At 52.7% G+C, this 19,449-nt stretch overlaps 8 protein-coding genes across 8 annotated transcripts; 3 read left to right on the forward strand and 5 right to left on the reverse strand.

Annotated features, from left to right (window-relative positions):
* Window positions 1-336: 336 nt before the first annotated feature.
* Window positions 337-854, reverse strand: BDW74DRAFT_178048 (uncharacterized protein; the record flags this gene model as incomplete). The annotated part of the gene is made up of 2 exons (XM_073729092.1): window positions 337-602; window positions 737-854. The coding sequence occupies 2 exons, from the start codon at window positions 852-854 to the stop codon at window positions 337-339; spliced, it is 384 nt and encodes a 127-aa protein (XP_073583765.1).
* Window positions 855-911: 57 nt separating this feature from the next.
* Window positions 912-2,514, reverse strand: BDW74DRAFT_178049 (ankyrin repeat domain-containing protein; the record flags this gene model as incomplete). The annotated part of the gene is made up of 4 exons (XM_073729093.1): window positions 912-1,084; window positions 1,149-1,706; window positions 1,755-1,983; window positions 2,065-2,514. The coding sequence occupies 4 exons, from the start codon at window positions 2,512-2,514 to the stop codon at window positions 912-914; spliced, it is 1,410 nt and encodes a 469-aa protein (XP_073583766.1).
* Window positions 2,515-3,684: 1,170 nt separating this feature from the next.
* BDW74DRAFT_185179 (uncharacterized protein) lies at window positions 3,685-6,140 on the reverse strand (the record flags this gene model as incomplete). Its single annotated transcript, XM_073730990.1, has 8 exons — window positions 5,291-6,140; window positions 5,197-5,236; window positions 5,016-5,144; window positions 4,845-4,962; window positions 4,641-4,786; window positions 4,377-4,594; window positions 3,862-4,323; window positions 3,685-3,808 (listed from the first exon to the last, which is right to left on the reverse strand). Exons 1-8 carry the CDS (start codon window positions 5,527-5,529, stop codon window positions 3,685-3,687), a joined length of 1,476 nt encoding a protein of 491 aa, XP_073583767.1. The 5' UTR covers window positions 5,530-6,140.
* Window positions 6,141-6,852: 712 nt separating this feature from the next.
* BDW74DRAFT_18531 (aromatic alcohol reductase) lies at window positions 6,853-8,031 on the reverse strand. The gene has a single exon (XM_073731024.1). It carries the CDS (start codon window positions 7,825-7,827, stop codon window positions 6,916-6,918), a length of 912 nt encoding a protein of 303 aa, XP_073583768.1. The 5' UTR covers window positions 7,828-8,031; the 3' UTR covers window positions 6,853-6,915.
* Window positions 8,032-8,725: 694 nt separating this feature from the next.
* On the forward strand, window positions 8,726-13,312 carry BDW74DRAFT_167827 (putative ABC transporter; the record flags this gene model as incomplete). The annotated part of the gene is made up of 2 exons (XM_073726746.1): window positions 8,726-9,013; window positions 9,059-13,312. 2 exons carry the CDS (start codon window positions 8,726-8,728, stop codon window positions 13,310-13,312), a joined length of 4,542 nt encoding a protein of 1,513 aa, XP_073583769.1.
* A 767-nt stretch (window positions 13,313-14,079) lies between these two features.
* BDW74DRAFT_178053 (uncharacterized protein) lies at window positions 14,080-15,476 on the reverse strand (the record flags this gene model as incomplete). The annotated part of the gene is made up of 5 exons (XM_073729094.1): window positions 14,080-14,857; window positions 14,973-15,099; window positions 15,160-15,174; window positions 15,238-15,382; window positions 15,468-15,476. 5 exons carry the CDS (start codon window positions 15,474-15,476, stop codon window positions 14,080-14,082), a joined length of 1,074 nt encoding a protein of 357 aa, XP_073583770.1.
* A 613-nt stretch (window positions 15,477-16,089) lies between these two features.
* BDW74DRAFT_185182 (cytochrome P450) lies at window positions 16,090-18,330 on the forward strand (the record flags this gene model as incomplete). The annotated part of the gene is made up of 4 exons (XM_073730991.1): window positions 16,090-16,480; window positions 16,536-16,570; window positions 16,623-17,432; window positions 17,484-18,330. The coding sequence occupies 4 exons, from the start codon at window positions 16,090-16,092 to the stop codon at window positions 18,024-18,026; spliced, it is 1,779 nt and encodes a 592-aa protein (XP_073583771.1). The 3' UTR covers window positions 18,027-18,330.
* A 474-nt stretch (window positions 18,331-18,804) lies between these two features.
* On the forward strand, window positions 18,805-19,303 carry BDW74DRAFT_178055 (uncharacterized protein; the record flags this gene model as incomplete). The annotated part of the gene is made up of 2 exons (XM_073729095.1): window positions 18,805-18,909; window positions 18,968-19,303. 2 exons carry the CDS (start codon window positions 18,805-18,807, stop codon window positions 19,301-19,303), a joined length of 441 nt encoding a protein of 146 aa, XP_073583772.1.
* Between the last annotated feature and the right edge of the window lie 146 nt (window positions 19,304-19,449).

A 19,449-nucleotide genomic window follows, 5' to 3' on the forward strand; every position in this document is an offset into this window, starting at 1 on the left:
TCAAACTAGGTACCAGATATTGGTTCTGAAATCAAGAATGAGAGGATATAGCACTTACACCAGAGCTGGTATATACCCACACTAGGTCGTACTTGGGTCTAACCCATCAAATATTGGGTCTCATGCGTCATCGTACAGTGGAGTTACGGACCGTTCAAACCAGGATGTATAGCTACAGATGGTGAGACAACTCATTGTATGTTCTAGGGGGAAGCAACTGATAAAATGAAAGAAGAAGAATGTAATGAATAAGGTGTTATTATGTAACGACTGTCAAAAATGAATAAGAGAAATTATGACATATCAAGGACCAGGAAACACACAGTGCAAGTAGACCTAACTACCGGCTTCCGGGTTGAGCTTCTCCAATACGTTTTCTGGACACGGCGGCCTTACATTCTTCGCGTAATTCATCGCCGTCTTGCCATCGATATCTCGGTACGACAGATCAAACTCGCCCTTCTCCAGCAGGGTCCGCACAATCCCATAGTGACCACCACTGGCAGCCAACTGCAGCGCGTTTGAGGCACCCGGCGACAAGAGGGTAGTGATATCGAAGTAAGGCATCAGGATGTCCATGACCTCCGCGAACTCATAGCGAGCTGCGTGCAGGAACATGTTATCCCGCCGGCAAGGCTCGGACTCCGGCCTGTCCCTTTATCGTCCATCTCGCTGTGTTTAGAAAAATGCATGAGATCGCTTGTCTTTGCACCGGCCGCCAGAAGGCGCCGCGCACATTCCGGTTGGCTGTGCGCGACTGCGGCTGTCAGCGCCGTGCACTCTAGGTAGGTTTTCAGATCATGCGGCGCGCCCTTGGCCGGCAGGGCCGAGAGAGCCTTGAGGCGGCCGTGCATTGCGGCGAGCATCAGCGGCGTCTCGGATCGGGGATACGGCTGCTTGTACTCTGCGCCTCAGTCCAGCAGCGTCAACGCAGCCTCTTCGTTGTCGCTGCGCAGGGTGTCGCATAGGATGCCGGTGCAGACGCTTGGCTTGATCAGGTCCCGACGGGACAGGAACATTTGCACCGTGTCGTGCTTGGGGTGTTGGATGGCGGCGAGCAAGGCATACGTGGCTTGCTGCTGTGCTGGGGTGGGCGTTGGGGTTAGGGCGTGGTTGTCGGCAGTGCTGTCTGTGGAGGACGGAGGGACGGTCGACGACATCTTGTCCAGGATCGAGGCGATGATGGCGGGCTGCTTCAACTAGAGGACTATGGTCTGGGTTTTCCGGGCTCGACCAGGTGGTATGTGGCAGAAGGAGGCGAATGGCCTCCTCGGCCTTGTGCCTTATTGCAATCTGCAATGCGGTGTTGCCATCGCTGTCCCTATCATCGAAGCAGGAAACATGTGGGGTGAGGAACTCGAGCACGTCGACCTTGTTGGCTTGAGCCGCGGCCATGAGCGGTGTCGCGCCCCAACTGTTGGTCTTGTAGCTGGTTTCAGCCTTTCCAAGCCGGAGGAGTTCGCGGAGAACCGTGTAGTTTCCCACCATTGCAGCCGCGCGGAATAGGAGAGCGGGCCGTTGGCAATCGAAGCCGGCGGGGACCCGACTGTTCCACGCGTCCAGAAGAAGAGCCAGAGAACGTGTCCATGCAAATGCCAATGTGGTTTCAATGAGCCGTAAACCCACCCGCTCATCAAACTCTGCCCCTGCCCGCAGCAGACTCTCCACAACTTCATGGGGATCGCCCCTGGCCAGCCCGTTTTGCTCTATGGTCAGTGGCAGCGTTGTCTCGTTCCATTAAAAACTCCGCACACCAACATGTGCGCCCCGTGAGAGTAAAAACTCCACAAAATTGGGGAATTTAGGCAAGATGGCCGGTATTAATGGTGTTTCGTGGGTATAGCTGTGCGTATGAACATTTAGGCCAAGCTGCACAAGGAGCTGGACGTTGTGCAAGGTACCTTCAGCCCCGGGTGTCCCCCTGCACGCGTTATGCAAGAAGTTCTCCCCAGTTTCGTTCTGCTGATGCATGTCGAATCCATGCTGCAGCAGCAGTTGGCCGATCGGTAGACGGCCCGGCTTCCCCCTGCAGAGCGACGACTAGTTCCTGGCAAATTGCGTGACTCCCAGTTTCGCGCCGGCCTTGTATAGCGTTCGCATGACCTCTAGCTGCCCATGCGTGGCCGCGAGTTTAAGCGGCCAGTACCGACCCCATTTAGCGTCTGGGGGTAGACCGGCCTCCAGCAACGCCGTCATAGGGTCAACATGGCCTTCGCGATAGGCGAGGTTCAAGGCATCCGCTGCGAGTTCAAGTTTCTTCTGCATTTCGACTAGTTGGAGGTGGATATCAAGCACATTGTAGATAGGCTCCACGCGGTCATGGCGGTCTGCCCATTTGAAGACGCGCCTGATGCCGTCGTTGAATAATTGGCCGTCTAGGGCTAGCTGGCCCAGCCGGTGGGAGTCTTGTGAGGTACGGGTGAATTTGGCTAGACTAGATCTCGGATCCAGCACTGGCTCGCGATTTCGAAGAATGAGCTCCTCTGGGAGCTCGAACAGAGGGAAAGTCGGCATGATGACGGTACCTATACTGAGGCGAACCCGCAGACGGTGCGTAGATGTTGTCAAGGGGAAGCGGTAGGCTTGTGTAGGACAGAATGCCAAATTGTTGAATGAAGTGATCAGATTGTGGATGATGAGTAGGAATGTTTTTAGAGGTGGAAAACACTCCTATTTATGCCAGAATCTGACCCCCACTATCAAAGTGGTTTTGTGTAGAGGTATCAAAAAATACGATAAAGCTGTTGTTCTGCGCTTCTTTGTTAAGAAACACGAACAAGGACACTGGAGGTAATGAACAAATTGTGAGATGTACGCATCCCAGATCTTGCCATTGTTATTCACAGTGCAAGATAGTACATACAGGTAGTTGCCCCCGGGCCTTGTTTGCAATTGCTAGATTTTATTACACTATAGACATGAAAGACGCTGACCATGCCCAGACCTCAAGATGGACAACATCCTCATGAGCTTCGAGAAGGACGATAATTCCCCATCTTCCACTATGCGACAAATGGAACGACATATGGATTACAAGCAGGATACCATACCTAGGTAGGTAGTTGCTACCTAGGTACTGTTAGCTTTCTGTAAGCTTCGCAGCATCTTCAAATATATATCAAGAGGCAGCGGCAGGTTTAGGAGAGCGTTTGCGTACGGGAGGGCTTAAGAGTCGGCCGAATACTGCATTATAAGCCAGCAACATCTTAGACTCGGTTTGCTTTCATAGTAGACTAAATATAGGTATGAGGCTACCGAGGGAAATAATATGGCGTTGGGAAGGGAGAGCTTCTGGAGAAGAGTGATCACGTGGAAACCTCGGTAAAGTTGCCTAAGCGCGAAAGTCGGGTGACTAAGCAGGAGCACTCTGCCTCTGGTCGCACCTTCCTTTCTAGTCCTCTCCAGAGATTCCATCGCCCACCAAAGCGTCGTTCCTCAATCAACTCCATCATCTGGTTCCATACCTCAAGCTTACTGTCAACACCAGAGAATGCTTGCTCTTTGATTCAACATATGTGCTGATCATTGTTAGTGACGGCAACGCGTTGACAAATCGCGTCAGTGTTGTTTACTCGTGCTGCCGACCCCTCTTCCATCACCTACCAAGACTCTCCTATTGGGATTTTATCAAAATGCGAGTCGCATTATATCCATAGTGCTAGGTACATGATCAGCTCTAGCGACTCAAAGAGTATACCGGAAATCAGGCGATCCCTCGATGATCTTCTCGCCCCGGTCGGCCTTCTGATTGCAACGCCAGAAATAGAAGCTTAACGCCCCCACAACGACCAGAAGACACAGTTGGCATCTATACTCGGTTAGTTTAAAGCCAAATCACAATAGTGGTCGTTCAGAACTTACGCCATGACAGCCCAGATACCGGGAACATAGTCAGGAGCATCCTGCGACCGGAACACCAAGCTCCCCGCGATACCGCCGATCCCACCGAACGCGACGAGCGTCGCGCTGGCGAATGCACGGGTCCATTGTCCACGGATGTTGTTCGCTTGGTAGGCCATGCTCGCCGGGATGTTGGCGTTGACTCCGGCGGTCGTCAGGAAGACGCCGAAGTAGCGCACGCCGGAGCCGCTGGCGAATCCCATGATCGGTAGACCGACGAGGGTGACGAGGCTGTTGAAGACAAGAATTGGAGCGCGCATCCGGTACCGGTCTGCGACCCAGGAGGTAGATACCATGAGGATACCGGCGAGTGCGTACGGCGGTGCGGTCAGGCATTGAGCCTCGGCAACATCGAAGCCCATGTTGTCTCGCAGGATGATGGGCAGGAAGTACGCGATTCCGTACGTTACCGTGGTGGTGGCACTGCGAGATCAGTCAGTTCACATACTTCATCATTCGGGACAGCGGAGACAGACAAGAAGATGAAGGCAAAGGCCCAGATCTTGAGATCTAACGCGGGACGGAGGAACTTGACGATGTCAAATGGCTCCGGGTTGGCGTCTGCTCGATCTCTATCGAGTCGGCGGAGGATGAAGGCGCACTCCTTTTCGTTCAGGAAACCCCACGCATTGTAGCCTTTGTCAGGAAAGTCCACGACGAAGATCATGCACAGAATACCGATGATGAATGTCAACTGATACTGTCAGCTGCTTTCAATACGAGCGACATATTGCCCTTACCACCGCCTGCATGATGAAAATCCATTGCCATCCGTTGAGGCCTTGGAGCGGAGCCATCTGGCTGAAGCCGTAGGCAAGGATACCGGACAACGCCGAGGCAAAACAACCGATTAGGTAGAAGAACGAGTATCGCTTCTGCACCTCATCTGCGAGACAAGTGGTCAGTATTATCTGGATAGAAGATCGAGAGTTGGGAAAATTAACATCGCGAATACCAGCAGGACAGCAGATACACCGCGCCAGGGAAAAAGCCCGCCTCGACTATACCAAGAACCGCACGCAAGCCGGCCAGCGACTGCCAATCCGGAGCGTACGCGAATCCCTACGAAAGCAAAATTAGGACAATTCACGAAGGGCAATGACCAGCCGACGTACTATCAAAACCGCACCCCAGGACATGACGAGGACCGAGATGAAGATACGCGGACCGATCTTTCGGATGATGGCGGTTGCCAAGGGCTGGAAGACGATGTAGGTGACAAAGAAGACCAGCACCATCGTCGACTATCGTGCGCTTTGTTAGAACCAGTCGAGTTTCGCGCACCGGATCACATACATATCGAAAACCGACATACAACGCCAGATCCTCCATCATCCTAACGAAATCGAATGTCAGATACAGTTTTCCATGCGGATGGGAATAGTGTTACCCAGCAATTGCGGCTATCGACACGTTTGTGCGATCCATCAAGCTGATGCAGTACGCAGCGCCAATCATGATTACCAGTCGGCGATCAACGCGATGGATGATTTTCCGCTGCTCTTCGTACGTGAACTCCTCATCGACGTCAATGTCGGCCACGGGCTTTGCAGCACGGGGGCTTTCGACGTGTTCGACATCCTCGGTTGAGATGTTGTCACCGGATGCTTTTTCAATATCGCCCACCATGTTACCGGATTGTATCAGAAGGAACTTGGCACTTGCAAAACTCAAGGTACGTGAAAAGTGGGATGACCGCGGGGTGACATGGCGGCCTTTATACCCCTATCCTCGAGAAATTGCAGAATGGTTAGCTGCATCTAGATGTCGTATCGACGTTCTCTTCTCATTCAAATCCGACGAATAAAAGCGATACCTGACCCGGCAACATGAGGGGAACCCTTGGCAGCGCCTTCTTTCGTGCTGGTCGAGACATCGGCCGGTCGCGATTTCAGTATGCCAGGCAGGCAAACATCAGCCGATATAGCATCTCTACAAGCTCGTCCACGTCTAGAGTCGAGAATACCCTCGGCATTGGTCGGTTAATTTACGAAGTGCCCGCCCTCCTCAGAGCTTAACGCCACAGCTCGGTCTCCCCGAACTCTTTTGGAAGAGGGAAGTAGCTGCCGGTCGTGGCACAGTAGGTACGACGTTGCTGGGCAGCATTGTCTGGGATTTCGCAGGCATACCCCTGCACCAAGTCAACGTTTGTACGACGTATCACTTTAAACAGATATGAAACTCCATCACACAGTTGCTTCGAGTTCGAGAAGACGCAGAGCAACTGCCCAGGTGCCAGAGCTTCTACCCCGCATATTGGCATCGTCTTTCCCCAGGTGCCACTTGCCATGGCATCCCCACTGCCCCACGCGGACCCCAGAGTCTTGCGATCCTTCTTGAATCATGTCGGCCACGAACATCGCTCGTCTTAGCTCATGGCGGCCTCCAATGCCAAAGTTTCCATGATGTGGCATTCCGGGAGCTCCCAATCCGGTAGTCTGCTCCTAGTTTACCAGGATCCCAGCTGACCCCCGTGAACCGCCCAGACCACCTTGTCTCTGCCAAGCATCCTCTCTTTGTACAAGAGATGGGTTGTCTTGTATGCATAAAAGACCTCCATGTGTCCGGAGACCCGGAATTTCCATATCCGACCGACTGGTTTACTGGTATGCGCCCGCCAAGTGCCGCGCAGCAGTCGCTATCTTCTTCTGTTCCATATTCTGACTTCGGAGGACGAGCTTTTCTCGGTCAATGAGTCAAGTCAAGCTGCTGTGACTCAACGGCGTCATCGCCCTCCGCCTGTTTTCTTCGTGTCCTATCCGACGCTGACCGGACTTTATCTCCGCTTCCGCTTTTTTTATTCTAGAGATGATCGAGATGTATTCGACGATCAGCATTCTTGGCTTCTGATCGCTTTACCAGAGGGTCCAGAGGTTTACTTGGCCTGACATTGAACCGGATTTTCAGAATGCGATCGAATACTGCTATCGGTACTAGAACGCATCGTCGATTATTGATTAATGGCATACTATCCAGGCTCCCCGTTTCATCGACGCTCACATCAACCTTCGCCAGTTAAAGAAAGCTTTCAACGACTTGCCTCAGTTGTGCTTCGCCGAGCTGCTCCAGCCCCAATAGATCATTATCTAGATGACTTGAGAAGTCGCACCCGTACTTGGGGTCCCAAGAGCCGACGATACAAAAGCCCAAGATTGCACCCTCGACATCGCCGCCGGGCCTTTCCAATTCTGTCAAGCTCTCTTGTCTGAGATCCTCCGTGGCCTTGACAGTGGTGTCCCATTCCACCCCGTCCTTGTCGGTCGCATATCTAATCAATTGGTTCTGCGTGACCCGCGCCGAGTGGACGTATACAATTCTGTTCGCCGTTTTGTCTTGGTGTTCGATAACGCCCACAACAGCCTTTGCAACGTCCTTCAGTAAGGTCGCGCTAAATGGCACGTCACCTCCATTGTACAGTGTTGCAGCATGTTGCTTGAAGTCAAGTATGATGCCGGCCTCCAAGCACCAGTCCAGAAATATCCCATTTGCAATGCCGGTCCAGGTAAAACCAGGATTCGCCGCGACCTTCTCATCCAGATATCTCTGTGTCGCGGCTTTGGGCGCACAAACGGGCAACTGCACACTAAGCGGATTGCGAGAGTCCATGCCGAACTCGGCGGGGATGAATCGCTTTACTCCAGCGGCGACAGAAGCATCAATCAGTGGATTCTGGCTCCCGATGGCGGACGTCGCGAGGCAGGAGATCACGACTTCGGCATCGGCGGCCTTCAATGCGTTCGTCAGCAAGTCGGTCGAGGTGAAGTCCACTTCCTTGATCGTGAGGTTCGGATGCGTCTGAAGTTTGGCTGAGTTTCCACCAATTCGAGAGAGGACTGTGACCGTGTAGTTTGCGTCGAGGAGGGCGCGTAGGATCGGTTTGCCGAGATTGCCTGTTGCGCCAGCGAGTGCAATTCGTGGCGACGACATTGTTGCTGAGCCTGGCTTTGGTAAATTCAAGAAACGCCCAGCAATATATACTCGCCAAACACCATTTACTAATTATTTGTCATGTTTCTTGTAGTTGGAGATGGCTATTGGTAAGATGGTCGCTGCGATCTTGTTGTCGCAGTAATTCGGAGGGACATCGCTCCGTCTCCACGGATTGTCTCCGACATAGGGCTGATGGAGATATCTAGAGTCCCTGACGCAGAACAACAAACTCCGAATCAAAACCTACCTTGTCGTTTCTCCTAGGCTCGACCAAACCAACACAGTGTTCAAGCCCTTGCGATTGGTTTTAGCTTCCAGGCAGCAACACTAACAGCCTTGGGAGCTGCTTTTCTTCATTCTACTGTTGACTCAGGACGGGTGATTAAAATGACGCACAAATATATTCTGCTCGCTATTCGTCGTGCTTGGGGCGCCTGTGCAACGTGGACTGGCTTTTTTCTCAGTTGTGTACGACAGGTTTGCGCCACTCAAAGTTGAACTCGCCATCAGAACGCCATATCCCGACATCGAGGTCATAATGCCTAGCATCATCCTCCACGTTTGCCAACCATTTTAAACTTAGATTCTGCAAGCGTTAATCACGATTTGCAGAGCCTCCTAGTCTTGTCTCATTGTCTCATCAAATAAGCTGATCTTCAGCCCCACCAGGCTCCGCAGGGGGCCCTGGAATAAGCATTTTCTCAATCAGGAGCCCGACCATCCACCGATCTCACCCTCAAAAATGTCGGAGCCTGCCGATCGTCCAAGAGTCATCAAGACTCATCTGAAAAAATCTTCAGAACCGAGTCATTCCATTCTGGTCTTCAATTCGTCGTTTCGTTTTATAAGTTCTTGAGCCTGGGATTGATTCCTGATGCCAAGCAGCTGATTGACCATGTCTTCTTCCCTCAGCCTTGGGGCCTCGGCGGCTTCCTGCGCGGTCGCGGTCCTCCTGTCGATTCCCCACAGCTATACTCTAATTACCCGCTTTCGATGCGACAAGTCGTACACATTGATCGATACAGAAAGCGACGATGTTATCACTTCTGGGAAATACCCACGGTCGCTGTGGCAGCGTGTCTGTCTTGTCGTGGTTGGCGTTGTAGCGGTCACGGCGGCCTTGTGGTCCTTGATGAGCAGTGCAACAATCGAGACATCCCAAGTGCTTCAATGTGTATCATGGGTAAGTTGATCGTCTTCTAATACATAGAGGATGCTAACAGCGCAGGCTGTTATTTTATTACAAGAAATTGTCGTCTCCCGCAGTCGAAACCCCCTCGACAGGTATAACTTGGGGTGGTACACTGCCCTAGCCACTCTAGCGACGGCAACCTCTATTGCTCTACCGTATGCTCTGGCGCTCTATAAGGGAGAACACTCTCCGGCACCAGGCTCCCATCATGCCGCGACCATTGCCCAGGTCATAGCGGCGGTTATTCTGTTTGTCGTCAACCTCTCCCTACCACGAGGGCCGACAGTCTACCGCGACGGCCGCCCCATTGACGCCCAGGACTCCGTCTCCTTTCTCAACCGCTACACCTTCTTCTGGGCATATACTACGATGTCGCTCGCGTTGAAAAAGGGAAAGCTGGATCCAGAAGATCTGGCGCTGGTCCCCGAAGAGGCCCGCGCCCAGACTCTGGCCGACAGGTTCCTCGCCGCCGACCCAACGTCTGTGCAGTGGCGCAAGTGGTTCAAGCTATACTGGCGACCTGCTGTCATGCAGGTAACGACTCAGCTTACTGCTGCTGTGGTGGCCTTTCTGCCGAACGTGCTGCTGCTTACTATTCTGCGCCTTTTTGAGAATCGAGATGCTGGTGCGGACAACCAGCTTCAGCTGTGGGCAACTTCGCTGGGTCTCGGCTTGACAATGATCGCAAACTCGTGGTTGATTGCTTTGCGAGATTTCATCGCGGATCTGAAAATTGCGGTTCCCATCAATCAGCAACTTTTCGTGGTCATATCGAAGAAAGCGTTGGGCTTGAAGGATGTCGCAGTACCAGCGCGCGATAACAACAGTGATGATAGCGACGACGAAGAAAACGACGACGAGAGTGACAAACCCCCCCAATCAAAGCATTCTATTCTGAATCTTCTCGGTGTTGATGTCGAGAAGATCTCCGACTTCATCGCCTACAGCCACCTCCTGCTCGATTGTGTCGTTGATGCCATCCTCACATCCGCATTCTTGGTGTACCTGATGGGCTGGAAGGCCACTGCAGCTGGCTGCATAATCCCGCTTCTCTTGGTACCACTCTACTACAGAATAACCAAGCAATACAGCGAGAAAGAACAAGCCCTTATGCAACGCCGCGATGAGAAATCCGCATCGCTGACTGAAATGATCCACGGCATCCGGCAGATCAAGTTCAGTGCCCTCGAATCGGAATGGTACGACAAGATCCAGAAGCTGCGAGGTAAGGAACTGCGCGAGCAGAAGGCTGTCTTCTGGATGAACATCGTACTGAACGGTATGTATACACTCGTCCCGATTCTCCTAAGCTGCTCCTCTCTCGCTGCTTATGTTTACTTCAATGGGAGTATATCGCCGTCTACTGCGTTCACGGCGTTGTCGCTGTTTGATACTCTTCGAAATACGATTTGTATTCTTCCTGAGGTTGTGACTGAGTTCCTGGATGCGAAGGTTAGTTTAGGGAGAATTGCGAGGTTCCTTGGCCTGGAGGAGCATGCCGACCTTAGGGCCCCTAGTAGTACCGATGATGACGGGATATCCTTCGGCAACGCGACGATTACTTGGCCATCTAATTCCGAGGACACAAAAGATGACAGCGCGGACGAGGAAAAATTCCAGCTCGCAAACCTCAACCTCAGATTTCCCTCGCAAGCGCTCAGCATTATCTCCGGTCGCAGCGGCGCCGGCAAATCGCTCCTTCTGCAGGCACTCATCGGTGAAGCGGACATCGTCAAGGGAAATATTGTCGTTCCTCTCCCCGGAAATGACCCTGGCCCTCCTACCACGGACAATTGGCTTCTCAGAGGATCGGTCGCGTACGTCTCTCAAGACCCTTGGATCGAAAATGCAACCATCCGCGACTCAATCTTGTTCGGCCTTCCGTTCAATACCGCCCGCTATGAGGAGGTGCTGCACGCGTGTGCCCTCCAACCCGACCTGAAGATCTTCCCCGACGGCGACAAAACCGATATTGGTGCGAATGGAATTAACCTTAGCGGTGGTCAGAAATGGCGGCTGGCTCTAGCACGGGCCCTCTACAGCCGTGCAAGCATTCTTGTGCTCGATGATATATTCAGCGCTGTCGATGCTCATGTTGGTCGTCATTTATATGAGAATGCGTTGACAGGGCGCTTGGCTGAAGGACGGACCAGAGTTTTGGCAACGCATCATGTGAGATTATGTCTGGACAGTGCTGCCTATGTTGTTAGACTTGACAATGGACGCGCTGTCCACGCGCGGCAGCAAGATACCTCGGAGGATGTCACACCTGAGACTACAAATAGTTCTCAGTCGCCGACGAGGGTTGGCTCACCTGATCCAGTCACCAAGTCAACTCGCAGAGAGTCAGTTTCCGTGGCAGACACTAAGAAGTTCTATGAGATAGAGAAGCGTGAGACTGGTGTCATTAAGGCTAAGGTATACAATGCGTACATCAACGCGTCTGGCGGATACATCCCTTGGATAGTGACAGCCGCTTTCCTTATCATCTTGCTTCTACTCAACCTCGCGATTCCTTATTGGGTCTCCATCTGGACAAGATCATATGAGACAGAGATTGATAGTGGCGATATACTGCTCGCTCAATCCGGTGACAGGACGAGCACGTCACTCACCGAGGCATCGTCGCCAGGTCTAGACAAGCGACTCATATACTACGGCTCCATCTACATCGGTATTTCCTTAGGTGCGTGGGTCCTAGAGGTCATCCGCATCGGCATCATCCTCCACGGTTCGCTCAAGGCATCCAAGGCCATGTTCGAGAATTTCACCACTATAATCCTCCACGCGCCCCTGCGCTTCCTGGATACAACACCCGCCGGTCAGGTCCTGAACAGGTTCACATCTGACTTCGGGACTCTTGACTCGGATATCGCCCTTGACATTGCCTATCTTCTCCACGATGTAACAACCGTCCTGGCTGTGATCGTCGCTGCCACTGTCACATCCCCTCTTATCGTCGGTCTCGGTATCCTTTCTCTAGGCGCCTCCTGGATGATTGGGTACATCTACGTCACCGGCGCCCGCGAAGCAAAGCGACTTCAGAGCATAGCGAAGTCCCCAATCTTCGACCTAGTCGGCTCCCTTCTCACCGGTCTCCCGACAATCCGCGCCTTCGGACGCGAGCACGAGTACCTGAAGCGGATGTACGACCTCATCGACACGTACTGCGAAGCCCTCTGGCACAGAAAGCTCTTCGCGTCCTGGCGCGCAATCTGGCTCAGCGCCGTCGGAGCAGTCTTCGTCGCCGCCGTGACAATGACATTCGTCAGCATCCGTACTCTCGACGCACCCCTCGCCGGCTTCGCACTGAGCTTCGCGCTCGACATGTCGTCGAACATCACGTGGCTCCTTTCGCAATACGCCTCGCTTGAAATCGACTCGAATGCCGCGGAGCGAATTGTCGAATACACGCAGCTAGAGCAGGAACCGAAATCTGGCACTGATGTCCCGGCTGGTTGGCCGAATCGGGGCGAGGTCGAGATATCTGACCTAACGGTGTCGTATGCACCAGACCTCCCTCCTGTACTGAAGGATTTGAATTTCGTTATCTGTGCTGGACAGCGCGTTGGTGTTGTTGGACGGACGGGAGCCGGGAAATCGAGTTTCGCGATGACACTGCTGCGGTGTTTAGATGTTCGAAGCGAGTCGATTCATATCGATGGCGTTGATATCGCAGATATCAAGCTTCGCGATCTGCGCGAGCGGGTGGGCCTCATTTCGCAGGATCCGATTGTTTTTGCTGGGACTGTACGCGAGGTCCTGGATCCGTTTAATCAGCACGATGACAGCGAGCTTCTCTCTGCACTAGAGAAAGTCGGGCTCTCGTCACCTTCTCGACCTCCCCTCCCAACCTCTTCATCCGACCCTGAAGCAACGCTCGACACTAATACCACCCCATCGATCCTAACGCTGACCACCCCCATCGCAAGCAGCGGCAAAAACCTCTCACAAGGCCAACGCCAACTCCTCTGTCTCGCGCGCGCACTCGTCTCCCGTCCCAAGATCCTAATAATGGACGAAGCAACGGCTAGTATAGACATGGAGTCTGACCAGCGCATCCAGAGGGCGCTCAGGGAAGAGCTTTCGGGCTGGGGGTGTACGCTTATTGTTATTGCGCACCGCCTTAGTACGATTGCGGATTTTGATACGGTTGTCGTGCTTGATAGAGGTGAGGTTGTGGAGATGGGGGCTCCCGGGGAGCTTATGGGGGTGCAGCAGGGGGTGTTTAGGGGGATGGTGGAGGGATCCGGGGCTGGAACTGTTCGGGAGTCTAGAGGAGGCGAGTAGGTATGCATATGGCTGAAGCTGGCTTTTTGTTTCTTATGTATGTTTTCGTAGTTTATTTATATCCTCAGGTAGACGCCGATCCTACTAGAGGATCTCTAGAGGAATAAAAGCAGTGTTTGACTCTCATTTTTGACTTATGAAAAACATCGGGATGCGTCGACTGTTCCCCAAGCCCCATTCTCTACAAATATCAGACGCCAACCCCGGCCTCGAGGAATGGCAGACTGCATACGTCTGTTCTTTGTCCAAATTCAAAGAGCACTGACTGAGGGTCCCAAAAAGCAACTACCGGCGTCAAGATACACACGTGGGTACTAGGGAAAACATACAGCTGGCTGTAGTGAGTGGAGTGTCTGAGCTCCCATTGGCACCCCTCCTCTGCCAAGTAAGACATTGTAAATACTAGTGCGGTGCCGAGGATGGCTCAAGATCCCACTTGTCCGGAACAATGCTTTGGTACCCCATGGTCCCTGCAATCAGGTTCTGCTTAACAATACTGCCGTACCCGGTAGCGATCGTTTACTCCGGTGCGGGGTATACGCATGTGGACATGACAAGAGAGGCCAATGATGTTTAGCGTCTAGAATTCCAGGTCGGAAAAGGAAACTCTACGGAGTTATGATTCCAAGTTACTGCTTGATGATTCACCTTGGACCTTGATCTTCGCGAGGGACCAAGCCTGTGGTTTATGATCGGGTCAACCTACAAGCACAAGATCGCTCCTGAATTGTCGCACCAGAAGCCTTCACGGAAAGACTAGCACGGGCTCACACCGTCAATTCAAGCACCCCTTCCCCAAACTCCGGAAACGCCTGAAAGGTAACCCTAAGTCCCGCCTCTTTCGCTAGAAGCTCGAACTCGCTCGGACTCCGCTCCCGTCCCCCCATCGCAACAACCATAGCAACGTGCAGATACGCCATATGCGGCGTCCGCTTGAACTCATGCACGAGAACCCGCGAATACGGCGCCATTGCGGCGCGGATCTTCTTTAGTAGACTGATCGCGTCGGCGTCGGGGAGATTGTGCAGGACGTGCGCGAGGTGGTAGAATACCGCGCCCTGTATCGGTTGAGCTTCAGACTCGGATTTATAGTTCCACTGCATGACTGTTACGCCGGGTGTATCGCCGAGGTCGGGGTTGAATTCTTGCACGATCAGGTCTTTTTCGCTGAGATTCAGATCAGGGAGTGCGTCGCGGAGATGCAAGAGCAGCTCGCCGCGCCCGCCGCCGATATCGACCATTTTGATTGCCGTTGGTGGGACCTGCGGATCTTGGAGCGTCACCCGGATATCGTAGCCGAGCTTTTGTAGGCGCACGGCGTTATTATAGACGTTGAAGAACTTGCCCGTCATAAATGTGTTGAAGCTGTCCATGCGCCTCTGTGCCGCCATGACGCTGTACATGTGTTCTTTTGCAAAGGCTTCATTGCCCATTTGGTCGTATGCGAACTGGAAGGGCGTCTCGCATCCGCGGAAGGGGTACGCGAAGTTTGTGGCGCGGAGTTTCGGGAGGAGGAAGGCTGAGGCGAGGAGTATTTCGGTGGTGCTTGGTGGTTGTTAGCCGCTGCAGTGAAGTAAAAATAGCTGGACGACCGAAGTTTTAAGTCGCAAACATAGACGGGCTTCCGGAACGACCATCGAGCATAAGGGCACATACTTACAAATGGAGTCCTCCGTGCAGCGCTGGTGGGTGCGCGACTAAATATCGGGTAAGAGCATTGGCACTGAATGCGTTATCTGCGGGCGAGTCGACGAGTCCCAAGCCTGCCATTGCGTGTAATGTGTCGTCTATATGCCAGCAGTCAAGTCATGTCCTGGTCAACGGTCAGTAGGGGTAGGGTAGCTTACGTATAAGCAAAGCTCCTAAGCAACAAGTCAATGTCAGGTCAACCGGACGGTACGGTGAACGATGGCGTTATTACGTACCCGGAACTGGCCCTTTGCTATCTTTTCGACAGCCGCCCTTGTAGGTATCCAGAACTTCGTCGGCAGAGGCTTTCTTGCCGCCTTTGACCAAAATGTCGAAGAGTCTGAACTCGGCTGCGATCGGCAGGAAACCGAGCAGAGGTGCCTATAACTTGTCAGTAGAGTCGGGGGCAAAAAGGCATAGGTATTATAGAGGTTAAGATCTTGTTAAGTGCAGGCCCAGGAGCAACGGAAGCCATGTTGTCTCAATCATATGGACGGTGGACATGAAACGGGGAGCAAGGGACAGAACAAGATCAACAAGATATTGGATCAGGCAACATCATCTTTTCTAGACTTCCAGGCGTGAAGTCGAACCAGGATTAATGGCTGTGACATATGCACCGACAGTACGTTCAAAACAACTTGAGCAGTGGTGGGCTCGGTAGATTTGTTCGGCGGGTTATCAGTTGGGTTCAAAGATTGGATAGCGAACAGGCGATGGGCTCTACCAATGGTTCAGGCAGGATGTAATAACCTAAAGCATGGCTAGGCGCAGGCTGTGGTAGGTCAGTGCTGTCATTGGAGTTGCAGTCTGTACCAAGGCACGGGTGCGTTGAGGCCGATTCGGGCGCGGCGCCTGGCTCTCCATCTTAAGCAGTCCGGGCTACTCGGAACTCTAATCTGCCTGAAAAGGAAACATACACAACCCAGTATTTGACAGGTTGTAAGAGAGGTATTCCTTGTTGTTTTTATAGAATCTCCGAACTCCGATGAGTTCATCCATAACGCACACTGAGCCAAAAGCAAGCATTCATTCAAAAAGCTGCGCTACGACGATACCTCCCCCGGGCAGTGCTTACCATCGCAATCATGCTGTGGTTAGTCGTCCTTGTGCTCCCGGCGTTCTATACCCTGTCCTGCATCGCATCTCTCCTCCAGAACCGCTCGCTCGCCCGGAAGACGAACCTGCCATATATCCTCTTTCCCGTTTATGAACAAAACCTCGTTTGGATTGCGGTCTGTCAGGGGGAATGGTTCAGGTACATTGTGAAGAACTGGCTGCCGCGCAGTCTGGCCGATATTATCTTCGACAGCACATATCACCATCGATGGACTGTCAAAGAGAGGATGGCGGAGAGGTACGGTGGCGTGTATCTCTTCGTCACGCCCGGCAGGATTAATGTCCACGTTGGCGATGCGGATGTTGTAACCCAGGTGTGCCGAGATAGGCAGGGGTTCGTGAAGCGAATCAAGAATCTAGGTATGGTTTGTCGCGAATCGAAGCATTGACGATTAGAGGCTAATACTCACGGTAGATGCGCTTGCGATGTACGGGCCGAACCTCGTTACAGTAAGTTGGCAATTTTCTCTGGAATGGGCCACGGGATTTGCTGAAAGATCAGACCGAAGGCAATCAATGGGTCTACCACCATCGGTACACAGCTCCGGCCTTCAACGAGAAGAACAATGCCCTGGTCTGGGCCGAAGCCGTGGAGCAAGCGCGGGATATGCTTGACTACTGGCGCAGACAATATCCGGAAAAGCAAGGTTCCCAATTCGTTGTGCCAGACCCAAGGGAGGACACACAGAACCTGGCCCTGAACGTGATCTCGATGGCTGGGTTTGGCGTGAAGCTTCCGTTCAAGCCGACGTCGAATGCGACCGCCACAAACGCTGAAGGAAGATTATTGCGGGATGCCGACAGTCCACCCGCCGGTTATACTTTCACGTTCCGAGATGTCATGCAGTACATGAGCCAATCGATCGTGTCAGTTCTTGTTGCCAATGGTATCCTAGCCCAGCATATCCCTCGTTGGACCATGCCGTTCATGCGAAAGCAGTTCCTTGCACACGCGGACCTGGGGAAGTATCTACAAGCCGTCATCGACAAACCCGATGGCGGCTTGAAGACCCATAACGTGTTACAGAGAATAGTGATGTCACGGCGAGTGGAACAGACCGTGACCGACAAACGCAATCCCGGGTTGACGGACAGCGAGATACTGGGCAACGCGTATATCTTCATGTTTGCAGGACACGAAACAACGGCGACCACGCTGCGATTCGCTTTGGTTCTGCTGGCTCTCGACAGTGACATCCAAGAAGTGTTGCACAAGGAAGTTATAAACGTGCTGGAAGGGCAATCGGACGATCCGGCGAAATGGGATTATGACACTGTATTTCCCAACCTGGTGCTCCCGCTCTGTGTCATGGTGAGTTTCGAGGCCCTGTCCGTATCGAGTATAGCTAGCTAAGCTTCGCAGCTCGAAACGCTCCGTCTGTACCCCGTCGCCCCTACAACCATGAAAGCAACAGCCGAGTCCGGAGCTGACCTCCGCTACAACGGCCAGACTCACCACCTTCCGCCAGACATAAGCATCAGTCTCAACCCGAGCGTACTGCACTACCTTGAGGAATACTGGGGTCCAGACGTCCGGACGTTCAATCCGCGCCGCTGGGACAAACGGAACCCCGACAGTTTTCTCGCACGAAACGATGGGGTTGAGGGTTTGTCTGTACCGGGACTCGAGCATAATACGATCCATAGGCCGATTCGCGGGTCGTACATCCCGTTCAGCGACGGAGAGCGAGGTTGTATCGGGAAGAAGTTTGCGCAGGTCGAGTTTGTTGCTGCAATCGCTGTTTTGTTTCGAAACCATCGGGTAAGATTAGCGAGGCTCGGGGATGAGACGGACGAGGATGCAAGGGCAAGAGTTAAAAGGGCGCTGGAAGGCTGTTGGGCGCCGGTGACGCTGGCGATCCACGAGAAGGTGCCCCTCGCTTTTGAGAGACGGGACACGGCGTGATCGTTTCATCTGCTACTCTCGTTAGCAAATCATTTTCAGAAACGTATTACCACGACCAACCTGTCCCTAAGTAAACCCCTTCGGTAGAGTACCGTAACCGCAGCCGGTCGGGCAGAGGCGAGAAACTCATTCGGAGCGATGACGTCATGTCGTAAACACTCCCAACAACTCGAAGATAACATCCATTCTCAGCTCGAATTGATGATTGACCATCGTGATTATCGGAGCTCTGCGGGACCAGAGTATTTAAAGAGCCTGAAAGAGCCTGAAAGAGCCACATATTGATGATTATGCGTGAGAGAGGTAGATGGGGAGATGGAACGAAAGAGAGAGTCGGGTCCCGGAAAGAACACTAATGGTCATTGGATCACGTGCCATCAATATATATTTCTGCTCCTGGCAGGAGCAATAGAGAGATACCCATACAACATTGTAGACGAACCTACCTAAGGTTGCCCTTCTACGGACCAGACAAGATCGCATCTCAACTCCTTACTTCCCAATCAAGAGTAATGAGCCCAGCCGACCATATTACCCCTCTGCAAAAAGCATCTTACCTGCTGCAGGATCCTTAGCTGCTGAGAAATTCCCATATCGCCGGTGCGGAAGCCGACAGCGTCGGGGTTAAGAGGACAGGACAACCAAGGCAGACGGCACAGATTGTATGGTATATATAGTGCCCTAAATTCGTCAACATCATGCTATGCTTCCAACCATCCTAACAATGAGAATCAAAGTATATCTACTAGCCTCCCCAAAAGATCTCAAGCCCCCCAACATGCCACCCCAAAACCTCCACACAGCCCAAAAATTCATCCCCTTCTTCACAACCCTCGACAACACCATCCTTGAACCCCTGCTCGCACCAAACCTACCACCACGAGTTCGCCCCCGCCTCTCTGCACGGTCCGGGGCCCTTCAATAAAGAAATTTGGCTCGAGCACACCACAAAACTTAAGACACTCATGACGGAGTTCCCCGTGTCCGCGAAAGAGTATATCGAGAGTGAGGGTTGCAATCAGGTTGTCGTGTGGGCGAGCAGCGTGACGGAGTTCCGAGAAGAGGCCATGGATACTGACATTGGCAAGGAGGAGTGGGAGTTCAATGGGGAGTATGTGTTCATCCTCACGATGGATGAGAGAGGAGAGAAGATTGTGCGCTGTGTGGAGTTTCTGGATAGTCTGGCTACGGTGAGATTGCTTGAGCTTGTGAGGAGGGCGAAGGGGAATTTGGAGAGGAGGGCGAATGCGGAAGATGATGGGGTGGTGGAGATGTGATGGAGAAAGATTCCAAGACTCTCCATAACAGTTATACATGATGGCATAAAGGAACTTATCTAAAAAATGCACAGGTTGAACCTGTTTGTATTGAGGGTCGTCCGACCATTTACATGTAGGGATTCAAGACTTGCTTGTTCAGTACG

This window comes from Aspergillus multicolor, assembly GCF_047715735.1.
Source record: "Aspergillus multicolor strain CBS 133.54 unplaced genomic scaffold BDW74scaffold_12, whole genome shotgun sequence".
Lineage (NCBI taxonomy): Eukaryota > Fungi > Ascomycota > Eurotiomycetes > Eurotiales > Aspergillaceae > Aspergillus > Aspergillus multicolor.